We start from the raw sequence: 26174 nt of genomic DNA on the forward strand, positions 1-26174 counted from the left end.
CTGATACTCTTTTAGGAGCAATACCTGACAAAATGGACATAATGACATCCTTAGATTATACATATCCTCTATTTAAATTTTGTTTTGTTAGAATTGATTACAGAAGTACAATTCTTGAATTAATGTTAAACTAAGTAATTGCTGCCGCGGGCTAGGTTGCTTCACGTGAATGAGCTGTGAGTAGGACTGGACGCTTGCAACATACGCTCTCCATGCCAAAATAGCTCATCTAAACATTCAGCTTTGGCAGTGTGATAGAGTCTATCCTTTGCAGGAACCAGCAAAAACCTGGAGAAGAGCTTTTCAGCATAAATTTGTTGTTGTAAATAAGATACATTTATTGCTAAACCAGAAGTCAACCTGCATTTATTTTCAGTTTCTGATTTGAAATAGCTCAGGTGTGATTGCATTTGACTGAAGATCTGATGGTCATTGGCTTCAGCAGTGTGAGAGATTTGATCCTTTTTTACGAACCAGAGAAAATTTTCCGAAGAACTTCTGAGCGTTTATTTGACATCCAACTTAAGATCCATTTAATAGATCCAGAGGTCCCTAGTTTGATCCTAGGTTTCGAGATTGTCTAGGAAGCTGTCTTTTCCAGAAAGTGAAAAGAACCATAATTTGGAAAACACTTTTTGAGCATTTATTCGATGTTGCACCAAAAATCAATTTACTAGTAAACCATAAGTCAGCCTGTAGTTTCTTGCCCTTTTATGAGATGAAATAGCTGAGCTAGGCGAGCGTTAGACAGACGATCCAAAGCTCCCGGGTTTCGGCATTACAGTTGAGTTGCTGCTTTGTTAGAACGGGCTGAATTTTGTAGAACTTTTGAGAAATTCATTTGAGATTGTAATTAAGGTCTATTTAGTAGTAAACCAGAAGTCAACTTCCAATTTCTTTATCTCCTTATGAGCCGAAATAACTCAGCTGGCGAGCGTTAGACTGAAGGTGTAAAGGTACCTCGTTTAATCCTGGGTTTTGGCATCGTCTGGGAAGGTGTCTTTTCCAGAACTCAACAAAAAATCTGCAACAACTGTTTTTGAGCATTTATTTGATGTTGCACGAATGAACCGTTTACGAAAGAACCATAAGTCCACCTGCGTTTTTTTTTTCTTTTGTTAGCTGAAATAACTGAGCTATAAGATTGTTACATTTACGGCTGTCCCAAACTACTAATTTTCTCCCGATTAGTCAGCCGACTATTTTTACGATTAGTCGACTAATCTATTAATTTAAAAAAAAAAATTTTTTTTTTGTTTTGTTTTCTAATTTAGCAATGAAATTTTTGTTGACGCCTATCAATTCACAAAAAACATATTGGAACACTTAAATTATTTATTAAAGTACAAATAAACACGTAAATAACAATAATAAATCACAAATAAACAATGAGTTGAAATGCTGATAGAATTAACTAGTGTAGCAAGATGGTCTCTTAAACTGATGGTTTACAACTTTTATTCCATCCTTGATGTAATCACACTGTAAAAGCTACGGTGCACACAAATAAAACAACACAATTAGAAATTAACGAAAACTTTTCACCTTTTTCCTTTTAAACCTTATTTATATATCAATGAATTGCCTATATGAATTGCCTTTACCTTAATTTATTACCTTATCATTGACAATCTCTCCCTTAAGTGCAATCACTGTATATACTGTATATATTTATGACCTTTTCACCTTATATAATTTTCTATACTATAAAATAAACCATAACATGAAATAAACCTTTCAGTTAGCATTAAGAACAATACTAATAGCGCTTACAGGCCCATTGTCAATGAAACATTATTATTTAGTAAGGCGACAGCACCCTCTGGTGTACAAAAAATGAAAAAACAAAAAAACAAAATTACAAACTGGGTTACGGCGCTTGAGGTGTTTATTCACGGCCGACGTTTAGCCAAGCCTGGCATTGAAGAGACAGGACGGAAGAGTGTACGCTCCTTTGTTTCTTTGAAATAATGTTTTGGACACTCCGGTGCGGTTTTTTGGCTTTGTGCCGCTTTCCCCGCTTGCATACAGAGCATCCGACATTCTGAACTTTCCGTGCATATATTTTTTTAACCCTTCATTAACCGTCGACGGGATGTTGTGCTCGTCGACGGATTTACGTCATCGATGACGTCGACTATGTCGACTAGTCAGGACAGCTCTAGTTACATTGAAGATCTAAAGGTTGCTCGTTCACTGCACTGGTAAACAACAACTCAACCTGCAGTCTACTGTCCTCCTTTTGAGCCGAAATAGCTCAGCTGGGAGAGCGTTAGACTGAAAAACAGAGTTGGTCCTTTGCAGGAACCAGCTAAATGCTGCAAAACAACCTTTGAGCATTTTTTTGACATCCTACTTCAGCTCCATTCATTAGTAAACAAGACAGTAACCCTGCAGTTTACTGTCCTCCTTCGGAACCGAAATAGCTCAGCTGAGAGAGCGTTAGACTAAAGATCAGAGTTGGTCGCTTGCAGAAACGAGCTAAATGTTGCAGAACAACCTTTGAGCATTTATTTAACATCCTACTTCAGCTCCATTAGTTAGTAGACAAGACATCAACCTGCAGTTTCTGTTTTCTAAACTGAAAATAGCTCAGCTGGGAGAACGTTAGACTGAAAATCTAAAGGTCCTTTGTTTGATATTGGGTTTTGGCATTGTCTAGGAAGGTGTCTTCTCCAGAACCCAGCAAAAAATTTGGAATAACCGTTTTGGACATTTATCCGATGTCGTACGAATGACCCATTTGCGAGAAAATCATAAGTCAAACTGCAGTTTTTTTCCTTTTGAGAGCTGAAATAACTGAGCTGTGACATCGTTAAATTGAAGATCTAAAGGTCGCTTGTTCGATCGCCAATTTAGGCATTACAGTAGAGTTGGTCATTTGCAGGAACTAGAAGGACTATTGAGAGTTAATTTGATATTTTACTTAAGGTCAATTTACTAGTAAACAAGATGTCAACCTGCTGTTTATTTTTCTCTTTACGAGCTGAAATAGGTTAGCTGTTGTTAGAGTGTTAGACTAAAGATGTAAAGGTCCTTGGTTTGATCCCAGGTTTCTGCATTGCAATAGAGTTGGTCTCTTGCAGAACCATCCGGATGTCTTCGAAGAACCTTTGAGCATTTATTCGACACTTTAGAGCCAATAATTAGTAAACAAGAAGTCAACCTGCAGTTTCTGTTTTATGAGCTAAAATAGCTAAGCTGGGAGAGCATTAGATTGTAGATCTAAAAGTCTGTGGTTTGATCCTGGGTTTTGGCTTTGTCTAGGAAGCTGTCTTCACCAGAAACAAACTAAAATCTGAAAAATCAATTCAACGTTGCGCTAAAGATCCATTTACTAGCAAGCCATAAGTCAACTTGCAATTTATTGCCCTTTTGTGATCTGAAATAACTGCGCTGGGAGATCTTTCCACTAAAAATCTAAAGGTCCCAGGTTTGATTCCGGGTTTAGGCATTAGAGTAGAGGTGGTCCTTTGCAGGAACCATCTGAATTTTATAGAAAAACCTTTAAGAATGAATTTGATATTGTTCTTAAGGTCAATCTACTGGTAAACAAGAAGTCAACCATTAGTTTATTTTTCGACTTACGAGCGGAAATAGCTCAGCTGGGAGAGCATTAGACCGGGTTTTGGCATTGTGACAGTCTAACCTCAGAAGGAACCAACCAACATCAGGAGAAGACCTTTTCAGAATGTATTTGATGTCGTACTAAAGATCCCTTTTTTGGTAAACAAGAAGATTTTTTTGTTCAATCCTTGAGCCAAAGTACCTTAGCTAGATGAGATGAGCTAATGTCCCTATTTCTATCCCGCAATTAGGCAGTGTGACACACTCTATCCTTTGCAGGAACCTACCAAAATCTGGAGAAGATTTTTTTTAGCACTTATTTGATATCTTGCTTAGAATTAATGTACCAGTAAACCAGAATTAAATCTTCTTGCTATGGGCCTTTCAAAGGAACTTTGAAAAACATTTGAAGTCTCAAAAGCGCACCTTTTACACAATTCACAACACATCCTTTGATTAGACGTAAAGATGGAAATTCATGTTGAAAGCGAGATTTAACCCACTAAGTAGCGCATATCTTAGCCATTCCGCCTGCTTCCTTGGCAAGCAGGAAGAGGAAATCAAGAATACAACCCATTTCCTGTCTTTTGTTTTTATGTCTGATCACCTACAATGGAGTCAGTTGCCATTGTAGGTGTATTGTCCTGTGTGGATTGTTCTTCAGCCAAAATACACTAGACGTTAAGCGGATTTATGGAATGATAATATGATGAAAATGATTCTTTGTTGAATTCCACGGTGTTGTGTTTTGCAGAGGCAGACCTGCGCATCGCAGAGGTCCAGTGGGGGGATAGTGGAGTGTACACATGCAAAGTGATAATAGCTGATGATGTGGTGGGACAGAATGAAGCCTCAGTGGAGCTCCTGGTGCTGGGTAAGGTGCTTATTGTTTCCTAGAAGTAGATTAAATTCATTAAGAAATCCAGCTGCCACACTGTAACGTTTTACAGCATCACAACAAAGATCTTCATTCGAAATCTCATCACACGCTAATTTACCTCCAGTTTAGGTGGAACTATTGACACGTATGCTCTAGTCTTTGTGAGAAAAAAATGCTGTTGCATAACTTGGCATTTGTAAGTGGAGCTATTCATCACCAATAGAACAATAGAACCTCGTTAATAAGATGATTTATAATGAGCAGTGGTATTTCCCTGGAATTCATGGCAACTCTTTTCACTCATTTTCTATTAGGAGCTTTCAAGTTTTCTTGGATTTGGAAAATTCTTTTCCCCCAGTAAAACAAATGAAAATAATTAATGTAAATGTAAATTAATGTAAATAACAATAACGATTATATGATATATTATACATTTTTAAAAGTTAATAATAATTAATTAATAATAATAACAGTTAATTAATAATAATAATAACAATACATTTTATTTCTAGAGCGCTTTTCAAACCACACAAAGATGCTTCACAAGAGACATGGAATCACAGTACGATAAAAAGGTATTCAAAGGATAAAAAATTAAAAGCACAATAAAAAAAAGTAAAGATATGACAGAGCTAGGGGTTATGGTGGGTAAGAAAGAGTGAACAGGTGTGTTTTCAGTCTGGATTTGAAAAGTGATAGGGTAGATATGCAGCGAAGATCAGGGGGTAGGTAGTTCCAGAGCTGGAGGGCACACTGACTAAAAGCTAAATAATACAAAATAAATCCATACAAATACAAATAAGTTGATGAAACTTTAAATAAAATATGAATAAATCACACATAAAAAAAATAAAAATTAAAAAAAAACAGTTTTCATGGAGTTTAACTGGGCAGAACTGCAGGACTTAAAAATGCAATTGGATGCAAACACTACATAACAAAGAAACAAGTCCCTGTTCAGTGAAGATAAAAATGTCTGCTAACTTTAACATGTCACAAAGAAGTGTTGAACTTCCCCCCCAGAATTACCAAACATACAAATGTCAAAAAACAATGATAATCAGAAAAAATAAATTCCCTCCTCTAATAGCAAGCAAATTATCTTAAAACCTGTGTTATCTCTAAATTCTCTTTTAATATTATGTCATTTCTGTACATTTGTTTAGTATGCATTAGTGCAATCTATTTCTATTGTGTGTAGTTTGTTGCACTTTACACTAGTGACAGTGCACTCAATTTACGAGCAAGTGTAAGTGTTACTATAGCAACAATTGAGGCTAGGCTTGGTCCGAACCTTTTGTCTGTCTGCCACTGCAGGACTTATGTGTTATGGATAAAAACGCAATTAGCAACTCACTGGTAGTGAAAACATTTGAACAAAATCATATGATATTTGGGGCTTGTGGAGCAGAATTGGGTAGAATAACAGAACAAGTAATGCAGATGACAAGATTTCTTTGACTTGACCTATTGTAAACCTGGATGTCGCAAAACCCACCAGCTAAAATGCATCTCCTTCCCCGAGTGTCGCGCATCGGGCATGTGAGGCACTTGTGTTTCCATAACAACTGTTGGGGCCTCTGAAAGCGTTAGAGCTTTCTTTGTTTTATGAGCAAATGGCTTCACTGGCAATAATATAGGGATTATTTCATGACACAGAGAGGGGTATGGCATAGAACAGTGGAATACAATAGATGGAGTGTGACACTTTGTCACCCAGCTCATTTCGTAGCGAGCCACAAGTGATGCAATTGAAAAAAAAAAAACCATGAGCTGACTCAGCAGAGTAAAGAATCTGGATGCTCATACCTTTGTGCTCCACAAGCATTAATGGAAATCAAATGTGTGAAAATGTCATGTAAACCAACATGTAAATCTAGTGGTGATTAAATCCACAAACCCTACATGAAAAGAGAATTCGGTAAAGTCTAAGGAGGATTAAAAAAAAAAAATGTAATATTATAATAATCAGGAATTCGTATGTCATAAAGTATGTTAATGTTTGCTTATTTATTTATGTATTTTTCAATTTACTTAAAGTTCTATTTATTTTTATTTGCATGTATTTATTTAAATATGTATTTATAAATAATAAAAAATAACATTGAAATACATAAAATAAAATTCCAATTAAATAGACATTTAAATAAATAACTTAATTCAAATAAATGTATAAACATTAAATTGTTATAAATACAAATTGAACTATGTACCGTATATAACTGAATGTTTAAATAAATTTTGATACAAACAGCGACACACTTATAATTAATAAGGTTTTTATTTTTTTATTTTATTTTAGCACTCCATAAATTTAAAGTAAAAGAAAATGAGGTAACCCCTCAGAGGGCTAGTTACTTTTTTTGGTAATTTAACTCTTTTTAATGGACAGCGGTCACTCAAGTAGACATCTATATAAGTTTAACATTATGTAACTTATTCACTGGCAGCTCAGGGGTCAAGAGTATGTGTTGTGATAGAATAGAATAGAATAGAATAGAATAGAATAGAATAGAATAGAATAGAATAGAATAGAATAGAATAGAATAGAATAGAATAGAATAGAAAATTGTCATTATACATAGTACAATGAGATCAAAAGTAGCAACTCCCTTTCAGTGCATCGCACAATGAATTAATGTCATATGTAAATAAATAAAATACAATAAAATTTATCTAAAAAATAATATAATAAAAATAAAATGAAACCACTACTGTACGAAGGAGGCAGATTGTTGATGTTGAAATAAATAAATAGATTGATAATCAGGGTTAATTACTAGCAGCAGACCATGATATTAGTAGTAGCAGCGACAATAATGCAACAAGGGCAGTGGTTCCATGTTATCATTAAGAGAATTGATGGCTCTGGGGAAGAAACTGTTCCTCAATCTGTTTCTTCTCGCTGGGATGCACCTGTAACGTCTACCGGACAGAAGCAGTTCAAATAGTTGAGACCCAGGATGATACTGTAAATGTCTCTGAGGATGCTGTGGGCTCCGCTGAGGCAGCGGGAGGAGTAGACTTCAGTCAAGGTGGGTAGAGGGCAGCCAACAATTCTCTGGGCTGCTTTGATTGTCCTCTGGAGTCTGTCTTTGTCCAAACCAGTGCAGCTGCCATACCAGGCAGTGGTGCAGTAGGTAAGCAGACTCTCGATGGTACCATGATAGAAGGAGAGCAGCAGCTTATTGTCTAGGGCATGCTTACTTAGGACCCTCAGGAAGTGAAGTCGTTGCTGGGCTTTCTTAATGGTTCAAGTGATGTTAACTGTCCAGGAGAGGTTATTGCGGATTTGAATGCCGAGGAACTTAAAGGTGTGGACTATCTCTATGCGCGCGCCATTGATGAAAAGCGAAGGACCTTCGGTACGTTTCCTCCTGAAGCCAACAGTAAGCTCCTTTGTCTTTTTGGTGTTCAGTGCCAAGTTGTTAAATGAACAGCAGGAAGTGTGTCTCAGGACCTCCTCCCGGTAACCAGCCTCTTCACCCCTGGAGATCAGTCCAATGACAGTGGTGTCGTCAGCAAACGTGACAATAACGTTGTTCCTGTGGATCGGACTGTTGTCGTAGGTATAAAGGCAGAATAGAACAGGGCTGAGCACGCAGCCTTGTGGTGTGCCGGTGCTCACTGTACGGTTGGAGTGGTGGGGGCCAAGTTGAACAATCTGGGGTCTGTTGGTCAAGAAATTCATAATCCAGGAGCAAGTGCGTGAAGGGAGGCCCAACGTAGTGAGTTTATTGATTTGAATGTCAGGGATAAATGGGTTAAATGCCAAACTATAATCCATAAAGAGCATCCTGGCATAGCTGTGTTGTTGATACAAGTGACTGAGCACAGCATGCAGAGCTATAGTGATTGCATCCTCCGTGGATCTGTTCAGCCGAAAAGCTAACTGGTGAGAGTCTGTGTTTGTGTGTGTGTGTGTGTGTGTGTGTTGGGGGGGGGGGGGGGGGGTAAATGTCCTTGATGTGCCGAAGGACCAGCCTTTCAAAACACTTTATAATTAACTGGGGTGAAGGCGACTGGGCGTTAATCATTGGGTCCGCATTTGGGAGTCTTCTTGGGAACTAGGGTGATAACTGTAGATTTGAGGCAGGGGGGACCACTGCCTGGGATAAGTACAGGTTTAAGATCTTCCAGAAGATGTGGGACAGCTGCTCTGCACAAGCTTGGAGCACTTTGGTGGTATCCAGTTTGAGCCAGCAACCTTCTGCGAGTTCAGTGCCTGGAGAAAATGCCTCACCTCTGTCTCCCTTTGGGTGAGTGGGGGACTGTAGGGTCCCGAAGGTGATGGGGACTGGACTGGGACAGATAAGTGTCGAATGGATGTATCAAAACGAGCAAAGAAGTAGTTCAGTGCCTCAGCTAGTGATTCACTCAGATCTCCTGGTGTAACCTCACCGCCCCTGAAGTTTGTAATGTTTTGTAAGCCCCTCCATCCACCCCGTGGTGTGTTCCTGCTGAAGTGGGACTCGATCCTCCTCTTGTCGTATGCCTTTGCCTTCCTGATTCCCTTACTGAGGTCGGCTTGGGCCGCGCTGTAGAGAGCACGGTCACCTGATCTGAAAACAGTCACGGGCAAAGAGGAGAGAACGAACCTGGCACCTCAACCAAGGTTACCTATTAGGGAAGACCCGTACGGATTTATCCACAGCAATGGTAGTTGGTAAAAGAGGGAGATTGATATTGACAACACCTATTGACGATTATAGAGGTCCAATCCATTAATTGTTAAAATGGATTGGAGGTCTATTGCCTTCAATGGCAGCCTAAGAGTTAAGGTATGTGAGGTCACAAAAGATTTATCAAAAGCTAAACTAAACAAGTAAAGAGCAAAATACACATTAGCACACTTATTTAAATTTATGTCTGTATTTGTATTATTATATTTATAAGCATATTTGAAATAATATCAAGTTGAGTCATCAGCCTCCTGGCAACAGAGTTAGGAGTTTTCTTGGAATTCGAGACTTTGTGAGGAAAGCATACTCAAGATAGCTTACAGTATATCTGGATACATCCCATCATTCTCAGTTATTTTTGTGTTTGTTTCCAACGCCAGCAAGGAGGTCTTGTCATCTCCATGAAAGATGCTGTCTGAGGTACAGTATGTCCCTCATTGTTAGCTGGGACCATGCTGAACACGCTGGTATTATGGCCTTTTACATGTTGTCAGATTTGTACCGGCTCCGAGCAAACACATTTCTATACAAACCTATTTGTTTGCTGACTGCCACTTATATTTGCAACTCTGCATGTAATAATACCCACCAAAACTGTCATAAATCCAGCAGTCGATCTGCTTTGATGACATTTCAATTTCATCCATTTTGAAATGAGAGTGGAATGCAGCATGCTGATTGTCTTTCACTACCTATCTGATACTTATATTCTTTACCTGTGTCTGCAAATGCCAGCTGCATTATTTACACCTGTAGAATCAGATGTGATCCAATACACCAGCTGTTTTTATTATTTTAACAGTCATTTATTTTCATGGACAGTACCAAAAACATTCTTTACATGCTGGGGTAAGACACTTTTAAAACGCACACTAGAGTAAAAATGTTTTTGCTCATATACTTTACTGATGTTCCTTCACACATTATACTGAATGTAATACTGTATTTTCTAGACTATAAGTTGCACTTTTTTCATATGTTGGCTGTTCCTGTGATTTATACTCAGTTGAAACTCATCACATTGGTATGTACGCTTTCACAAATTCTTAATTGAATAGAATAGACAGAACTTTATTTGGCATTGTAACAAGTACAATGAAATTTCAAAAGCCACGCACAGACAGTACACCAGGATGCGGTCTATGGTCAGAGTATCCGCAAGGTCTTAAAAAGTAAAACAAAACACGTAAACGTAACTGCAAAGCGGAACTACCTGTGCTACCCAGTCAGAATTATCGAACAGCACCAGCTATTGCTGCGCTGCAAAAACACACCTCCTTAAAACGAGTAAAATTCCCTTGTTTTCAGCGTAAATTTACTCGAAATAGGTGAAATTACCTTATCAGAAATTATCAGATTTTTTGATATAAGAAAAATAGCTAGCTGAAAATAAGGTCAAGACTTATTTTAAGCAATTTACTATATTTAATCTTTTAATAAAAGCTTTGAAATGTCAGAAATGTTCTCAATTGAAGAATAGATGTTGTTCAAAACATTATTTGAGCGCAAATTTCTCTTAATTTAGGTAAATAAAAGACTTTTAGATATATGGGCTTGATAAGAGAACATATAAAAATACTTAAGGCAAGTGGAATAATCTGACGCATTAATCTGTTAATTTGTCTTTAACACTTAAAAACAAGATGGAGAAAATGATTTGATTATATTTAAGAAAAATAATCTGATTAAGACATAGTAGATTTTAGAGGCGTGCGAAATTTCCGATTCTTAGATTATTCGCGATTCGGCCGTGGAAGATTCGAGAACGATTCACAAATATCCAAATTCCGATTATTGAATTATACCAGGTAAAGCGGAAATAAAACACAGTCAGCGCGGTCTTTGGGACGCAATGAGGAACGGACCGAAAGTAAATATCATGTTCAACGCATGCCGCTAGACAAAAAAAAAAAAAACAATCATACCTGACTGCGGCTGACAGCCGCTACAAACAACGCCCAATTGCTAGTTGCTACAAACATACGGCTACAGTAGATATCATATATATGTAGAACTAGATGCAAATTGACACGACGTCGGTGTTAGAACTTGTATTATTGAACAGAGATGCGAAATGACAGACTTTCCGGCGTAAGTAAACAGCCGACATCTTAAAGCAGTAGACCTCTCTAGAAGGCTTTGTTGTAGCAAACCTAATTAACTTTTTATCTAAAATACTCCTAACTCGGCAGAATCTTGTCTTGAATCTATCTTTAAATGATGAAATAGTTTTAACTTTGACAAAAGTAGACAGAAGGGAAATTATGGAATAACGGGAGCAATTTTAACAACTGTAACAGTTAGAGGTGTGCAAAATTTCCGATTCTTAGATTATTCGCGATTCGGCCGTGGAAGATTAGAGATCGATTCACAAACATCCAAATTCCGATTATTGAAATATGCCAAGTAAAGCGGAAGTACAACACACTCAGCGCGCTGCGCGGTCTTCGGAATGAGGAATGGAGCGAGAGTAGCTAAACATCATGCTTCTCATTACCCGGCCCCTCGGGTAATGCCAATGCTCAACTCACGGCTCTAGCTCAACTCATGCCACGAGATAAAAAAAACCACAACAACATACCTGACTGCTGCTGAAAAGCTGCTACAAAGTACATCCACATAATGTTACGGTAGATATCATTTATATAGGACTAGATGCATTATAGATTCGGTAGCCTTAGCAGCACATCTACAAAAAGCTAGATACGGGCGTTAGTAAACGGCCGCCATCTTAAAGCAGTACACTTCCCTGCAAGGCTGTTGTAGCGAACCTTCCAAGCAAACCTAATTAACTTTTTATCTAAAATACTCCTAAATCTGTAAAATATTGACTTGAATCTATCTTTAAAATAGTTTAAAAATGTTCACATGTCGAAAGAAGACAAAAGGGAAATTATGGAATAACGGGAGCAATTTTAACAACTTTAACGGTTGATTCACAACATTAAATTAATTGAATGTAGTTTAAAGCTGCTGATACAGAATGGGGACTGGAGTTTTTTATTTACTGTTATTTTTGTATATTTGTTTACTGCTATATGTTAACTTGATACTGAAATAGTAGTTTGGTTTAGACTGAGTATTTTTGAACAATTTTGGAACTAATGTACAAAACATTTAAAAAAAAAATTTTTTTTTTTTAAAGGAGGGGGGGTGCATCAATAATCGTTTTATAATCGAATCGGAGCCTCTGAATCGTAATCGTAATCGAATCGTTATGTGCCCAAAGATTCCCAGCTCTAGTAGATTTACAGTGTGTGCACATGCAGTTGTGTGTTGACAGCTTAGTTAGCATAGCAGCGGAGAAAACTTTAAACAGAACCGAATTACAGTACTTCTATCCATGAATAAATGGCCAATGGCCATTGGCTGTAGAGTTTACAAGTCTTGATTCAAAACAGAGAAATAAATTCATGACCTTTGCAAGTAATTCCTCAAATTTTCCTTCAATTCGTTGTACTTTTTTCAGTTATTGATGTAAAAATATAAATTGTATTTATGATGGTCTTGTTGAAACCTGCAGAGAGCGTGATGGCTCACATGTAGAAAGACACCAGCAGTCTCTGGGAGATGTTGTTCTTCCTGAGCACCCTCAGGAGTAAACATTATCCACAGTAATGTGTTAGTGATCCATCATGTAACTGGATAACTATTATATTTTATGCTAACCAGTGTTGATTTTGGCAGCCCTTTTAGTTTGCATCTTAGTCTTAGTCTTTTTGACGATAAAACATATAAGTGTGAGTCATGTTTTCGTCCTCTCAAATTGTGTTTCTCTTCCTGTAGTTTTTGTTGACAAAAACTCAGTCTAATTTCGTCGAGTTTTAATCGACGTTTACTCAAAATGTTTTCTTCTGTAAAACTCAAACGTTGTAGTCCAAAAATGAAAAAAATAAAGGTTTCCAACAATTTCGAATGAATCTTGACAGACGAGCACATATTGTAGCGTCTACAAGGACAACACCAACTTGATGATAATAATTACTTAGCAGGAAAACAGTACATTACCTTCAATGAATTATACTCACCTGGATGCCACGAACTGTATGTAAGAAAAGTTGCCCGATATTTTAAGAGGACACTCGCCATTAGCATTAGCCTAATGCTAACGCGAATGCTACGTTATTGCTACGAGTTACATTTAGTATGTGATGATCACTCAGCACAGACCTTTAAAGGCATTTTGTCTCATTCTCGTCCCGTCAGACAAAAACTGGCATTCGTTTCATGTTTTAGTCTCCAAAAACACGTTTTTAGCTAGTTATCGTCTTGTCATCCTCATAACAAAAAAAAAAGTTTATGAAATATGTTCGTTATCGTCATCATTGACGAAAACAACACTAACATATTCTGCAGTTTTACTATTCAGCTTGTTGTTATTATTATTAGGAGTGGGAACCTCTTGGTACCTCACGATATGATACGATTTGCGATACAAAGCTCACGATAACGATGAACTGATGATATGGCGATGCAACGATTATCGATACATTGGTCAGGAAATCATTCTAGAATATTCTACAGACAACTAATAAACAGAAAAACAAGCTTCTGCTATGAATTGGAATGAGTTTATAACCAGTAGATGTCCAATCCATTTGAACTGGGAGGGTGGCAGCGAATGAACGAATTCGCTGCCATCCCTCCCACTTCAAATGGATTGAACGTCTATGGCCGTCAGCGACAGCCAATGCCAGGCAATGAGGTAATTTTGAGCTATTTAAGGTCATTTACCTGTTGATTTTCAGTTACTTCCTGTTGATTTTGGGGTATTTTACAGGTCACTTCCTGTTCTGTAACTAAAAATAAACAGGAAGTGACCTGATTCTGCCAGGGAATCGCCTAAATGAAAAGGCAGTGACTCAAACTCAACAGGAAATGATCTGTAAATGCCCTAAAAATCGGACAGAATGACTGTGAATGCTCTGGTTTCAAATGAACAAACGTTCCCAATCTAAATGGATTCGGTGTCGCGCACCGTCACTGCAGCCTTAGAGTTAACTGAGAAACTATTATGATGAAAGATTTTGGCAGCAACTTGATAGTTTCTTTTTATTTATTTATTTTTTTAGACATTGACACCTTTTTAAAACGATATCTCGATTCTTGGCAGGAGCAGATCGATAACCTTTTGTGATACAAAGTATCACGATATATCACCATTTCGATATTTTGTTACACCACTAATTATTATTGTCCTTGGTCTCCGTTTTTGAAAATATACATTTACCCTCTAAAACAGGGGTGTCAAACCGATTCCACAAAGGGCCACAGTGGGTCCCGGTCTTTGTTTGAACAGATCCAGCACAGACAGTTCAACCAATGAGGTTTCTGCTAAAACAAGCAGCACATGACTGCGATCAACTGATTACACTTGTTAGACATCAGATTGGTGAAAAGGTATTTATCTCGTTTGGTTGGAATGAAATCCGGCACCCACTTCAGCCCCTTGAAGACCAGTTTGACACCCCTGCTCTAAAATGTGGGGTTTTTTTTCCTTCTTCATCAAGCACTTTTTTACTAGTACGCTTTATACTCCCGTGCCACTGGTAGTCCGAAAAATTTGGTCAAAAGTATTTGTCTGTGTTGTAGTGGAAATAACTGATTGTGAATATTCACTTTACAAGTTGATTTACTTTGCGCGTCACTCAATATTCTAAAATTTCAGGTTATGTACCCATTTAAAAGAGAAATCAAATCAAACATAAACATTAGCAAATTTACAAATACATTGGACAAACTGGAGAAAGTTAAATAAATAACCACAAATACAAACACTCAAGGTTCACTTTCTAAGATCTAACAGCTTTTGTATTGGATCCAAAGTGCTTGCGAAGTGTACTTAAAGTAGCAGGTGATTGTATTCAATTGCTTATTTTTTCATTGTCATAATGCATGCTGCTGCAGCGATAACTTTCTTTGCTGCAGTATTCTTGTTTGCATCCTGCCCATTCTCTTTCCTGTCGTCTGTCTCTCACCAGGATTCTCAGGGCTGCCTGAAGATCTGCTTCCTGGTTTTGAATTGAAGATTATGCCAGGTAGGGGCATAATGTATCTCTGCCTCTCACCTGCTTCCTTTCCTGCTTACTAACACTAACTGAGTGCAAACTGTGCTTAGGCTATTTTTACTTAGCAAAGAACTGTTTCAATCAGTCAGTTCTCAGCAAATGCTAAAATTTGCTGGATTTTTTGTGCCCTACAGCTCTCAAATGAGTTGTGCTGGAAAACGGCTATTCTGGTCATTCAATGTACGTATATTTATGTTTGGGATTTTTATCTAATCTACAAGGGATGTAATGTTTACGTACTCCTTGAATATTGTGTGGTCGTGTAGTGTGCTGTTTGCAGACATTTGTAGTCGACGGCGTGACGTGGAGTGTTTGGGGCAAGCAGAATGCTGACTGGAATCTTATCTTTAAAGTGGAGTGTGTGGTCGTGTTTGGTAATGAGGTGCCATTACAAACGGATTTGTTGAAAAAGCAGCGGGAACTATTCCTTTCCTTCCTGTAGCTAAATCAGGTTTCCTCTCTGTGCATGTGCGTGTTTTAAAAGATATTGTTGGCCTGGATTTCATTTAGCTAGAATGTCCTTATCTGCCTCCTCCTTCCCTTTTTGTCTCCAGAGACTAAAGCGGAGCTTATCTGTTTGTTGAATGAAGGTTTCATCATCAGCAATCAGTACTCCCAAACATTTTGCGTTTTAAAAGTATACTTTGCAATCGCTCTAGCACACTGTATTATTAACCCTTAGATGCTGTTCGCATCAGTTTGAGCTGCTATGACATTTGACTGGTATAAACATATACTCTCAATATAATTAACCACCCTGAAATTTGATCCAAAATACTCTTGTCCCAATCCGATACACATTATTGATATCAACGACCAATACGGCTATTTTTGGAATATCAGATTTGATCAGTTCCGATTCAGTATTTACAGTGCCTTGCAAAAGTATTCGGCCCCCTTGAACCTTGCAACCTTTCGCCACATTTCAGGCTTCAAACATAAAGATATAAAATTTTAATTTTTTGTCAAGAATCAACAACAAGTGGGACACAATAGTGAAGTGGAACAAAATTTATTGGATAATTTAAACTTTTTTAACAAATAAAAAACTGAAAAGTGGGGCGTGCAATATTATTCGGCCCCCTTGCGTTAATACTTTGTAGCGCCACCTTTTGCTCCAGTTACAGCTGCAAGTCGCTTGGGGTATGTTTCTATCAGTTTTGCACATCGAGAGACTGACATTCTTGCCCATTCTTCCTTGCAAAACAGCTCGAGCTCAGTGAGGTTGGATGGAGAGTGTTTGTGAACAGCAGTCTTCAGCTTTTTCCACAGATTCTCGATTGGATTCAGGTCTGGACTTTGACTTGGCCATTCTAACACCTGGATACGTTTATTTTTTAACCATTCCATTGTAGATTTGGCTATATGTTTTGGATCATTGTCCTGTTGGAAGATGAATCTCCGTCCCAGTCTCAGGTCTTGTGCAGATACCAACAGGTTTTCTTCCAGAATGTTCCTGTATTTGGCTGCATCCATCTTCCCGTCAATTTTAACCATCTTCCCTGTCCCTGCTGAAGAAAAGCAGGCCCAAACCATGATGCTGCCACCACCATGTTTGACAGTGGGGATGGTGTGTTCAGGGTGATGAGCTGTGTTGCTTTTACGCCAAACATATCGTTTTGCATTGTGGCCAAAAAGTTCAATTTTGGTTTCATCTGACCAGAGCACCTTCTTCCACATGTTTGGTGTGTCTCCCAGGTGGCTTGTGGCAAACTTTAAACGAGACTTTTTATGGATATCTTAGAGAAATGGCTTTCTTCTTGCCACTCTTCCATAAAGGCCAGATTTGTGCAGTGTACGACTGATTGTTGTCCTATGGACAGACTCTCCCACCTCAGCTGTAGATCTCTGCAGTTCATCCAGAGTGATCATGGGCCTCTTGGCTGCATCTCTGATCAGTTTTCTCCTTGTTTGAGAAGAAAGTTTGGAAGGACGGCCGGGTCTTGGTAGATTTGCAGTGGTCTGATGCTCCTTCCATTTCAATATGATGGCTTGCACAGTGCTCCTTGAGATGTTTAAAGCTTGGGAAATCTTTTTGTATCCAAATCCGGCGTTAAACTTCTCCACAACAGTATCTCGGACCTGCCTGGTGTGTTCCTTGGTTTTCATAATGCTCTCTGCACTTTAAACAGAACCCTGAGACTATCACAGAGCAGGTGCATTTATACGGAGACTTGATTACACACACGTGGATTCTATTTATCATCATCGGTCATTTAGGACAACACTGGATCATTCAGAGATCCTCACTGAACTTCTGGAGTGAGTTTGCTGCACTGAAAGTAAAAGGGCCGAATAATATTGCACGCCCCACTTTTCAGTTTTTTATTTGTTAAAAAAGTTTAAATTATCCAATAAATGTTGTTCCACTTCACGATTGTGTCCCACTTGTTGTTGATTCTTGAAAAAAAAATTAAATTTCATATCTTTATGTTTGAAGCCTGAAATGTGGCGAAAGGTTGCAAGATTCAAGGGGGCCGAATACTTTTGCAAGGCACTGTACTATTTACGTGTGTTTTCAGCACCGTTACACCCCCCCCCCTTTTTTTTTTTTTTTTTCCAAAATCAGTTGTATAGCACAAAATCAGGTTGCAAACAAATTACATTTAAATAAATATACTTTTCCTTAAATTAAGTTATAGACATCAAATCCATTTCAACTGCAAATGCTGTCATTGAGTGATCGTGTTTCACTGCCATTGGTGGTGATAGACGTATTAGACGCCAATGGCAGTCAATGACCTAATACTTAAAGGGCACCATGGTTAGAAAGACATGTAACCCTAAACATTCTTAAAAGATAAATGTTAGTATGAGTAATAATAATTTGATATTAAAACCCCTCGTCTCGTTTTCGTTTGAATAAAATTTGTAAAATTAGTTTAGCTAATAGGTCGCCATTGTTGTTGTCTAAGCAATGCACTCTGGGTGGTGACGTCACTGATAAAAAAAAAACAAACAGTGTCACTCTTTAGCTACACAAACCTGTCGTAGGTTCTGCCCTTCCAATTTGAACCATGGTAGAAAAATGATGAGCCGGACAGCACTCTTGATATTTCACAAGACAAGTAGCAAAAGCAATTAAATGAAGGTCTCCAGCAGGATTTGAATCCGCATTTCCCATACGATAGATGCGGCTGGCTTGACCAAGGAATTAGAAAACACTGCTCACTTCAGGCAGCATGCAAATAACAATAACATAGGGGTTGCGTAAAAGGGTTTATTGAACACACAAAAGAACGCGATCTCGAAAAGGGAGACACAAAAAGCGTCCGCGACAGTAGGTCAGATTAAAAAAAAACACAAAAAAAACCCTGAGGGAAAACCTCGGTGAGAGGCAGAAAAAAAAAAAAAAAAAAAAAAGGCAATGGTGCAACTAGCAATGAAGCAATATACAACCTGTCAAATAGCAGCAAGTCAATTCGCGGCAAGCCGCCTAGGATTGGTTTAAAGACACTGCTGATGAGCTGGAATTGGATGCAGGTACGACGTTGGGAACTCAACCCACAGCTCTGTAACAAATCAATCTGACCAGCAGCAATATGTGACAAAATCATGCATGTGTGCATACTAACTAGCTAGCACAGCTGTTCTCCCAGTCTATCCCAACTGCGTCATAACACATGGCGCCCTCTGTAGGTCAAAACGTACTAAATATTATAGGTTTTTAAATCAATGGCAATAGTACAGTATATGTCTTTCTAATAACATATTTTATTAAAAGAGAACAATTGTGGCTCATTAGAGCCTACAAGTCTTTAAGTCCGAGGTTCCCTTTAAAAATATATCAATAGATTTCAAAAATCTAATTGCGATCCTTTGAAAATTACGTGTTTGGACCCAATTTCCTATCTTGTGATCCCATCTGAGATGTCCCTAGTTCCCAATGCTCATCTCTGTTTTTCATATTTTTTTCCAGAGTGGGTGTTTGTGGCAGCCGTAGCACTGGGCAGCATCTTATTCCTCCTTTTGGTCGGCGTGTGTTGGTGTCAGTGTTGTCCGCATTCCTGTTGCTGCTACGTGAGCTGCTGCTGCTGCCCGGACACATGCTGCTGCCCAAAACATCGTGAGTAGTAACTCATACAAGCGCAAAGCCGTTTGAGCATATCTTGTGTCAGATCCATGAACTGGTACACACTTTGTCTTTCCGCCAGTGTATGACGCTGGTAAGGGGATTAAGACTGGGACGTCCACCCTTCAGACTCCTGCGTACCCACCTTACTTTGTTGCTGGTGTCCCGGCAATGGTGCCCATTGCGCCCCCTTCCCTGGTGGAAAAGATGTCATCTCTCCCCACGTCGGACGGTAGTCTGCTCACAGGAGGTACAGTAAGTCTTACTAATAGGTGAACATAGGGTTAATAGTCCTCACAAAGTGTTGGGGTGTATTGAAATTGTTTAATTGACTGCCATTGAGATCCAGAAAAGCAAAACCATAATAATAATAGTATTTTTTATTTTAAAAAAAAAAAAAAAAGCTGGCACTCCCGGTACTGATCGGGTTCAGTGTTTATGTCCAGTTCCAATGCATGCTGTAGGAGCCCCCTACTGCTTGCCCCCACCTCAGGACAAGGATTCTCTCAGGGTTCTGCAGTATGTAGAAAACCAACTGGCTCACTTCAATCCTGCCAGATCCAACAGCCACCAGTGTAAGATTCAAAAACCAGTCGTGTGATAAAGAGATTGTTTAGCATGCTCATGTAATCGCCAGACTTGCATTCTGGAATACTCATAAACTCTTTGCATGTTTCTCTGGATTCAAAATTTCTGCCTTTTTGATAGTTCTGATATCCAATCTTGAAATTCTGCTTTGATAGCAAAATTGTTCTTAACATTTCTCCCTCAAACACATTTAAGCTGTCACACTTTCGATCTCTGATATCATCAATTAAATTGAATCTAAAGCTAAAATTTTGTAATAATGTGAATCAAACCTTTTTATTCATTTTTTTTCTTACCAATCCAGCCTGTGCCATGTCCGAGCTGAGTTCTCTCCACGAGGGCGAACCCGCTTTTCGCCAAACATTTCGTAATGTCCAGAAAAAAGCACTTCCTCCCATCCCGGATGACCACCCCCAACCCGAACCGCGCAGATACCGGGAAAACCTCAGCCCAGAGCCGCAGCGGTTCCGTGACAATGGTCCTTCATCGCCCCAGCGGTATCGTGAGGACGCTGATTCAGAACCGCGTCGCTGTGTGGAAGAACCTCATAAACCACGTCGCTACAGTGATGACGCTCCTCCGTCTTCTCAGTCTCGTGGGCACGTTCGTGATGCTCGGCAGCTGAACCACACTGAGGAGAACCGTCCCAGGTATGGCGAGTCAAATAGACCTTATTTTCCAGACTAAGTATATATTCTTACTTTTTTCTGCCCTTTTGAATCCTGCATTTTTAATAATAAAGAAGCTAATCTATGGATTTTTATGGGCTCACTAGCGTCATGCTTCATTTAATTCATTCTGGAGCTTCACAGTGATGTTGCCACTTTGGGTGCATTCAGAGTCTCTGCGTTCCATTATCCAACAGCTGAGTTTCCAAGTATACCAACATGCACTCGGAGTTCATTTTTGAACACACTATTAGCTTCGCGGCTCGGCTAGCATTGCTATGTTGGTGACAAGGTTAGTTATTTACAGGGACAAAGAGAGACGACTAATGGTGCTACTACGTGATAAAGATTTAATGCTAAACATATAGAATGATTTAATGATAACCATGGTGATTTGACACATTTCAATTTTACAATAAGCTTCTACCACACTGCTAGCCAACTTAGTTAGGAACTGTAGTAATTTTCACGCCGAAGAAGGCTCCGTCCGATATTTGAGCCATTACAGAAGAACAAGTTAGAGCTAGAGAAGATGCTATGCTAGGGTTAGCACTGAGAGCCTTTAGCCCAGAGTTACAATGGAGATTTTAACTGGTCACTACAGTGGACAACTATTTTAAAGTTGGCACGTGAGACCTTTTAACTTAACAGGACAAGTGACTATTATTGGTAATTTAAAAAATACATATGGTTTTTGTATTTTATTTTTTTACACTAAATACCATTAACCCTCTATAGGGCAAGTGACAATTTTTGTTTATTTAAATATATATATCAGGGGTGTAACGGTACACACAAATCTCGGTTCAGTACGTACCTCGGTTTTGAAGTCACGGTTCGGTTCATTTTCGGTACAGTAAAAAAACAAAATACAAAATATAAATGTGCTAGTTGTTTATTACAAACTTTTGTGCTTTCGACAATAGGAACATTAGCCTATACAAAGCTATAATTCTGCTAAAAAAGTAGCGGGTATTTAAAGATAATCCAACAACAATTTACCTTTCAGACCCCGCGTATTGGTCTTCTTTCTGAAAGAAAGAAGAAAAAAGAAGTCCTGTGCTAAAGAGAAAAGCAATCCCAATGACAAAGATTTGAACATGTATTTTACAAATGAAATGCCTCAATGAAACATTTTTTTTCTTCTTATGAACGGTTTTCAAAAGTATTTTTTGGTGGATTTTCTCAAGTTAAAGCGCCGCACAGAAATTAATAAATTTAATTGTGTAAGCAGGATGTGTTTATTATTCTTATTATTTAATTACAGGTGTTTTAGCTCATTTCAATTTATTTATATGGGCTATTATTTATTTTATTATGTGTTTGTATTTTACAAATGTGATGTAGTATTCATTTATATTGTATATTTTATGTTGTGTAACTTTAGTTCCTATGTTAATATTAGTTCCTACTTGTTTTGTTGTGGTAGGAGCGTTTTGTATTGAACACGGGGCCGTGTTGGTTATTATTATAGCAGAGAAGACAGCCGTAAGTCAACAAAGACAAAACAACTGTGCCCGATCTACCACTCAAGAGATCTGATGGACTCAAAAGTAGGTTACGATTGCATATTAGTTTGAAAATCGACCAGATCCACGTATTTTTACACGAGTGACTTCCGGTCTGGCTGGTGTTCTGCCGAACACCGGTCTGCTAGCTAGTAGTATTGACGCAGGAGGGCCGTGTCATTACTCGTCTCGCGTCAAATAATAAACTCTGCCGTTATTTTCACGTGCGTCGCGTTGAGCCGCTTTTGGGACGTATCTAACACGCGACCCCACTGCGACTGGTGTGCATTGGCTGATTGACTCTTACGCCCGCGTTTCACTGCGTTCTCGCGGCGGCCACGTTGTCGCGCCGTTGACGTTTCTGTACTGTCCTACCGTGTTGGTCCTCATTATAGTAGAGAAGACGGAGTAAATATAATCTACACAAAGAAACTCTAACCCGATCGACTCACAGCCTCGAAAAGTAAGGGTTATATTACGTCAGAAACTCGTTCGGTACGCAACCGTACCGAACCGACTACCACGTACCGAAACGGTTCAATACTATTACTTGTACCGTTACACCCTTAATATATATATATATATATATATATATATAGCAATTATTAGTTGTCCAATGTTATCGGGTAGCCAATAATATTGGCCAATAAAAGCATTATATAATGATATTGGATAATATCGACATCAGCTTTTCATCATCGGTTTAGGGCCAATATGCATGTTGCTTTTGTACAAGGGCTGGTCACAGCTTAGCACTACAGTTATGCTTATTGACCATTAGATGTCTCCAAACTAAGATGCTCGGGATTTGTTATGTGAGCAGACTATTTGCATTCATGGTGCAAAAATTAAATGATTAAAAAAAATCATGAATATCTTAAGTCCACGACCATACATATATATAAATATATAAGTATAAATAGGTATATAAATTTATTGTTCCGTGTATTGTTGTATCCTTACTTGCACACAGTATGATTAAATACGAATGATTACAAACTTCACTGGTTTTTACCAGTAGTAGTTCTTACTAGATGTTTTTACCGCCTCGTGCAGGATAATCTGTGCATTGCCTGGTTGACCAAAGCAAACACTGAACAAAGATGGCAGTGACACTTGGCCCCTGAGGGTTACATGTGGCCTCTTCTTGGCCCATGTTTCAGAAAAATCCTCGAACCGCCACTGTGCCTGTGTATTTTTAAAAAAAAATTTGTTCATATGCGTATTTTCCAGATGGAACCCGCTATCAGAGCATCTGGAAAGAAAAACCTACCACTCAGCAGGACGGACCGGCTCGCTGGATGAGCTGGAAGAGTTTGCTGCAACCTACAGGCAAAGAGGACGCAGACATGTGGAAAAAAGGGACAACGGCGACGATGAGACGAACTTCCAGGTGTTCGGCCGGTCTTCGTACCGGCGCGCTCCGCCACAGCACCTCTACGATGATCGCAATGATCTCGGAGACTGCAGCGACCACGAAGAACGATCCAGAAGAAAAAAAAATGACCATGACATAAGCCCGCTCCCATCACCCAAAAAGAGGCGAGGCACCTGGGGCAACGAGCATTCTACTTCACCCCCTCCCACAGCGAGCCCGCCCTCGACTTCTTCTCAAGAGAAAGACTATGACAGCACATTCCTCAACAGCCTGTTAGAACGTAAAGCAAAGTTACGAGGTGTCAAAAGTGGCGCCCGGGGAGAGGACGATTCGGACACACCCTCAAAGGGAAGCTCAAAGAAGAGCAGTGGGCAGTCTAGCCGGCGCTCTTGCAAATCGCCTAGCAACAGGCCCGAAGCTGATTCACTGGGCCTGCACTCGGATACGGAGCTAAGCAGGAATGAGAGGCCTTCCCCACGGCCGATACCGACACACGCTCGCCCGCCTCTACCACCTGGTCCTTCGCCGCTCAGTCGAAGAGGGGAGACCAGAGAAAAGGCTCGGAAAGTGGTGAGTTATAAAATATTGACCCGCGGTGTAACAATAATTCAATCTGGATCCATACATCGATTGGCTAAGCAACATCCAGTAAAATCAATTGAAACTCAAAATCGTTAATATCATCGATATTCATGTCTGAAATGTTTCAGCAAATCATCAAAAATGTCTAAATTAGTTTGCTTTTTATTACTTTAAAATTTTACTGAACCTGTTATATGTTTACATGATACACATCAAAACCAAAACTGCTGAAAAAAGTGGCCATTCCCTGATAAATTGTTTTGGATAGAATAACTGTAAAATGGTAAAAGACAGCAAGATTTGAGTGCCAAATTTATTTTCTACATGTAAAATTACACTGGTGCAGTCATTTTCAGTCTTGCTTAGTAGGTAGTACTTTTTTTAGGTGTTGTGCTGCGAAATTTAGTTTTTTTAAACGTGTGCCTAGACTTGAGAAACAACCTTTTTTGTTGGGGGAAAAACTCCAGAATGTCTTTTTACTCACTTTTCCCTCCTTCTTCTCAATCTATAATGAATATTTTACCTTTGACAGGTCAGGTTCGCCTGCTCCCTGAATGAAAACTAGGTAGAAGTTTCTGCTGCTCTATCCAACTTCCCCTCCTTCACTAATGTCTCCCATTTTTTTCTTCTTTATTTTGACATCAAAGGTCTTACTCAAAGTGGTATATAGTAATCCGCTCTACATCTTGCAAAAAAAAAAAAAAAAAAAGTGAAATCTGCGATCTAGTAGAACCAAAAATTTGCAATGGAGGCGGGATTACTGTACTTTCCAAGTGTGGATGATTTTAAATGATAACGATACTAGGGATGTCCCGATCAGATATTTTTGCATGTGAGTCCAAATCACCTGATTTTAAAGATCAGCTGAGAAAGAAGCCCGACCGGACGTATCACCGTCAACCTTCCCAGTCAAAATGGATTAGACATCTATCGCCGTCAATGGCAGCCAATGAATTAACACTTAAAATAAATATATAAAAGCACATTTTAAAAACATTATCTTTTTTACCCGATTCCGATCCTCTGAAAATTGCGTAATCGGGCCCGATTTCTGATCACGTAATCAGATCAGGGGCATCCCTAAACGATACAAGTTGAAGTGTATTTCGTCCCAAGTTATGCTTCACTACTATAACCCTGTGTGGCCTAACCTGAGAACATCTATCTATTAATTTATGTCTACTGACTTGCACTGTTCTCATCTTCAGCAGGGGACACTTCTAAGCCGCGATTCTCTCGTCGTGTGATTGGCTGAAAAAGCCCAAGAGCTTCGAAGAGGTCTGACTGTACAGCGGAGTGACTCAATGGGAGCTACAATATGTGAGAACTGATAAAAGCCTCACTGTAACTGGTACACTCAAATAGAGACGTGGATGACACGCAACTGCTGATGTCATGGCTGCTTCGTTGGTGTCACGTATGTCTGGACTAATGCAGGCTTGGGGTGTGACTTGTGACCTGGAACAGCTCTCATGGCAGGGTTCACCTCACTTCCGTTTAAAGGGGGGATGGAAATCAGTGAAAGTAGCTTAATGGCTCAGGCACAATGAGTGCATTCATTTTTGTTTGATGATGCCATACCGGCAAAACACTTTTTTCTATCGCACAGAACCAATTTAAGCCCCCCCATGTCGGCATACAATGGAATTTCTTAAATTTCTACATAAATTGGTCAATGAATTTGACCTGGTTTCCATAAAAATCACAATAAACTATATACTTAAAGGAATACTAAACAACAAATGTTGATATTTTTATATTGAAAATAATAGTGTTGCACCAATAATGATACTAGTATTGGACCGGGCTCCGAGATGGCATTAAATTGAATGGATTGGTATAGGCTGGTACTAAGAAATAATGTGCCAATACCGCTCAATATGTATTCTTACAGTGCCTTGCAAAAGTATTCGGCCCCCTTGAACCTTGCAACCTTTCGCCACATTTCAGGCTTCAAACATAAAGATATAAAATTTTAATTTTTTGTCAAGAATCAACAACAAGTGGGACACAATCGTGAAGTGGAACAAAATTTATTGGATGATTTAAACTTTTTTAACAAATAAAAAACTGAAAAGTGGGGCGTGCAATATTATTCGGCCCCCTTGCGTTAATACTTTGTAGCGCCACCTTTTGGTCCAATTACAGCTGCAAGTCGTTTGGGGTATGTTTCTATCAGTT

General features: G+C 38.9%; 1 protein-coding gene across 5 annotated transcripts in view; it reads left to right on the plus strand.

Annotated features, from left to right (window-relative positions):
* Positions 1-25942, plus strand: part of LOC130923441 (immunoglobulin-like domain-containing receptor 2) — a 29884-nt gene extending 3942 nt beyond the window's left edge. Inside the window, exons 3-10 of one of the 5 annotated variants that reach the window (XM_057849168.1) lie at positions 4322-4441; positions 15111-15167; positions 19117-19263; positions 19352-19519; positions 19716-19844; positions 20162-20507; positions 23267-23981; positions 25205-25942. In XM_057849168.1, the coding sequence (XP_057705151.1) occupies positions 4322-4441; positions 15111-15167; positions 19117-19263; positions 19352-19519; positions 19716-19844; positions 20162-20507; positions 23267-23981; positions 25205-25240 (1718 nt within the window). In that variant the 3' untranslated portion in view covers positions 25241-25942. Of the gene's footprint in view, positions 1-4321; positions 4442-15110; positions 15168-19116; positions 19264-19351; positions 19520-19715; positions 19845-20161; positions 20508-23266; positions 23982-24525; positions 25155-25201 lie in introns of those variants that run through there. The other 4 variants (XM_057849177.1, XM_057849161.1, XM_057849193.1 and 1 more) reach the window with 4 other exon arrangements.
* The last annotated feature ends 232 nt before the right edge of the window (positions 25943-26174 follow it).

This window comes from Corythoichthys intestinalis, chromosome 1 (genome assembly GCF_030265065.1).
Source record: "Corythoichthys intestinalis isolate RoL2023-P3 chromosome 1, ASM3026506v1, whole genome shotgun sequence".
NCBI classification, from domain to species: domain Eukaryota; kingdom Metazoa; phylum Chordata; class Actinopteri; order Syngnathiformes; family Syngnathidae; genus Corythoichthys; species Corythoichthys intestinalis.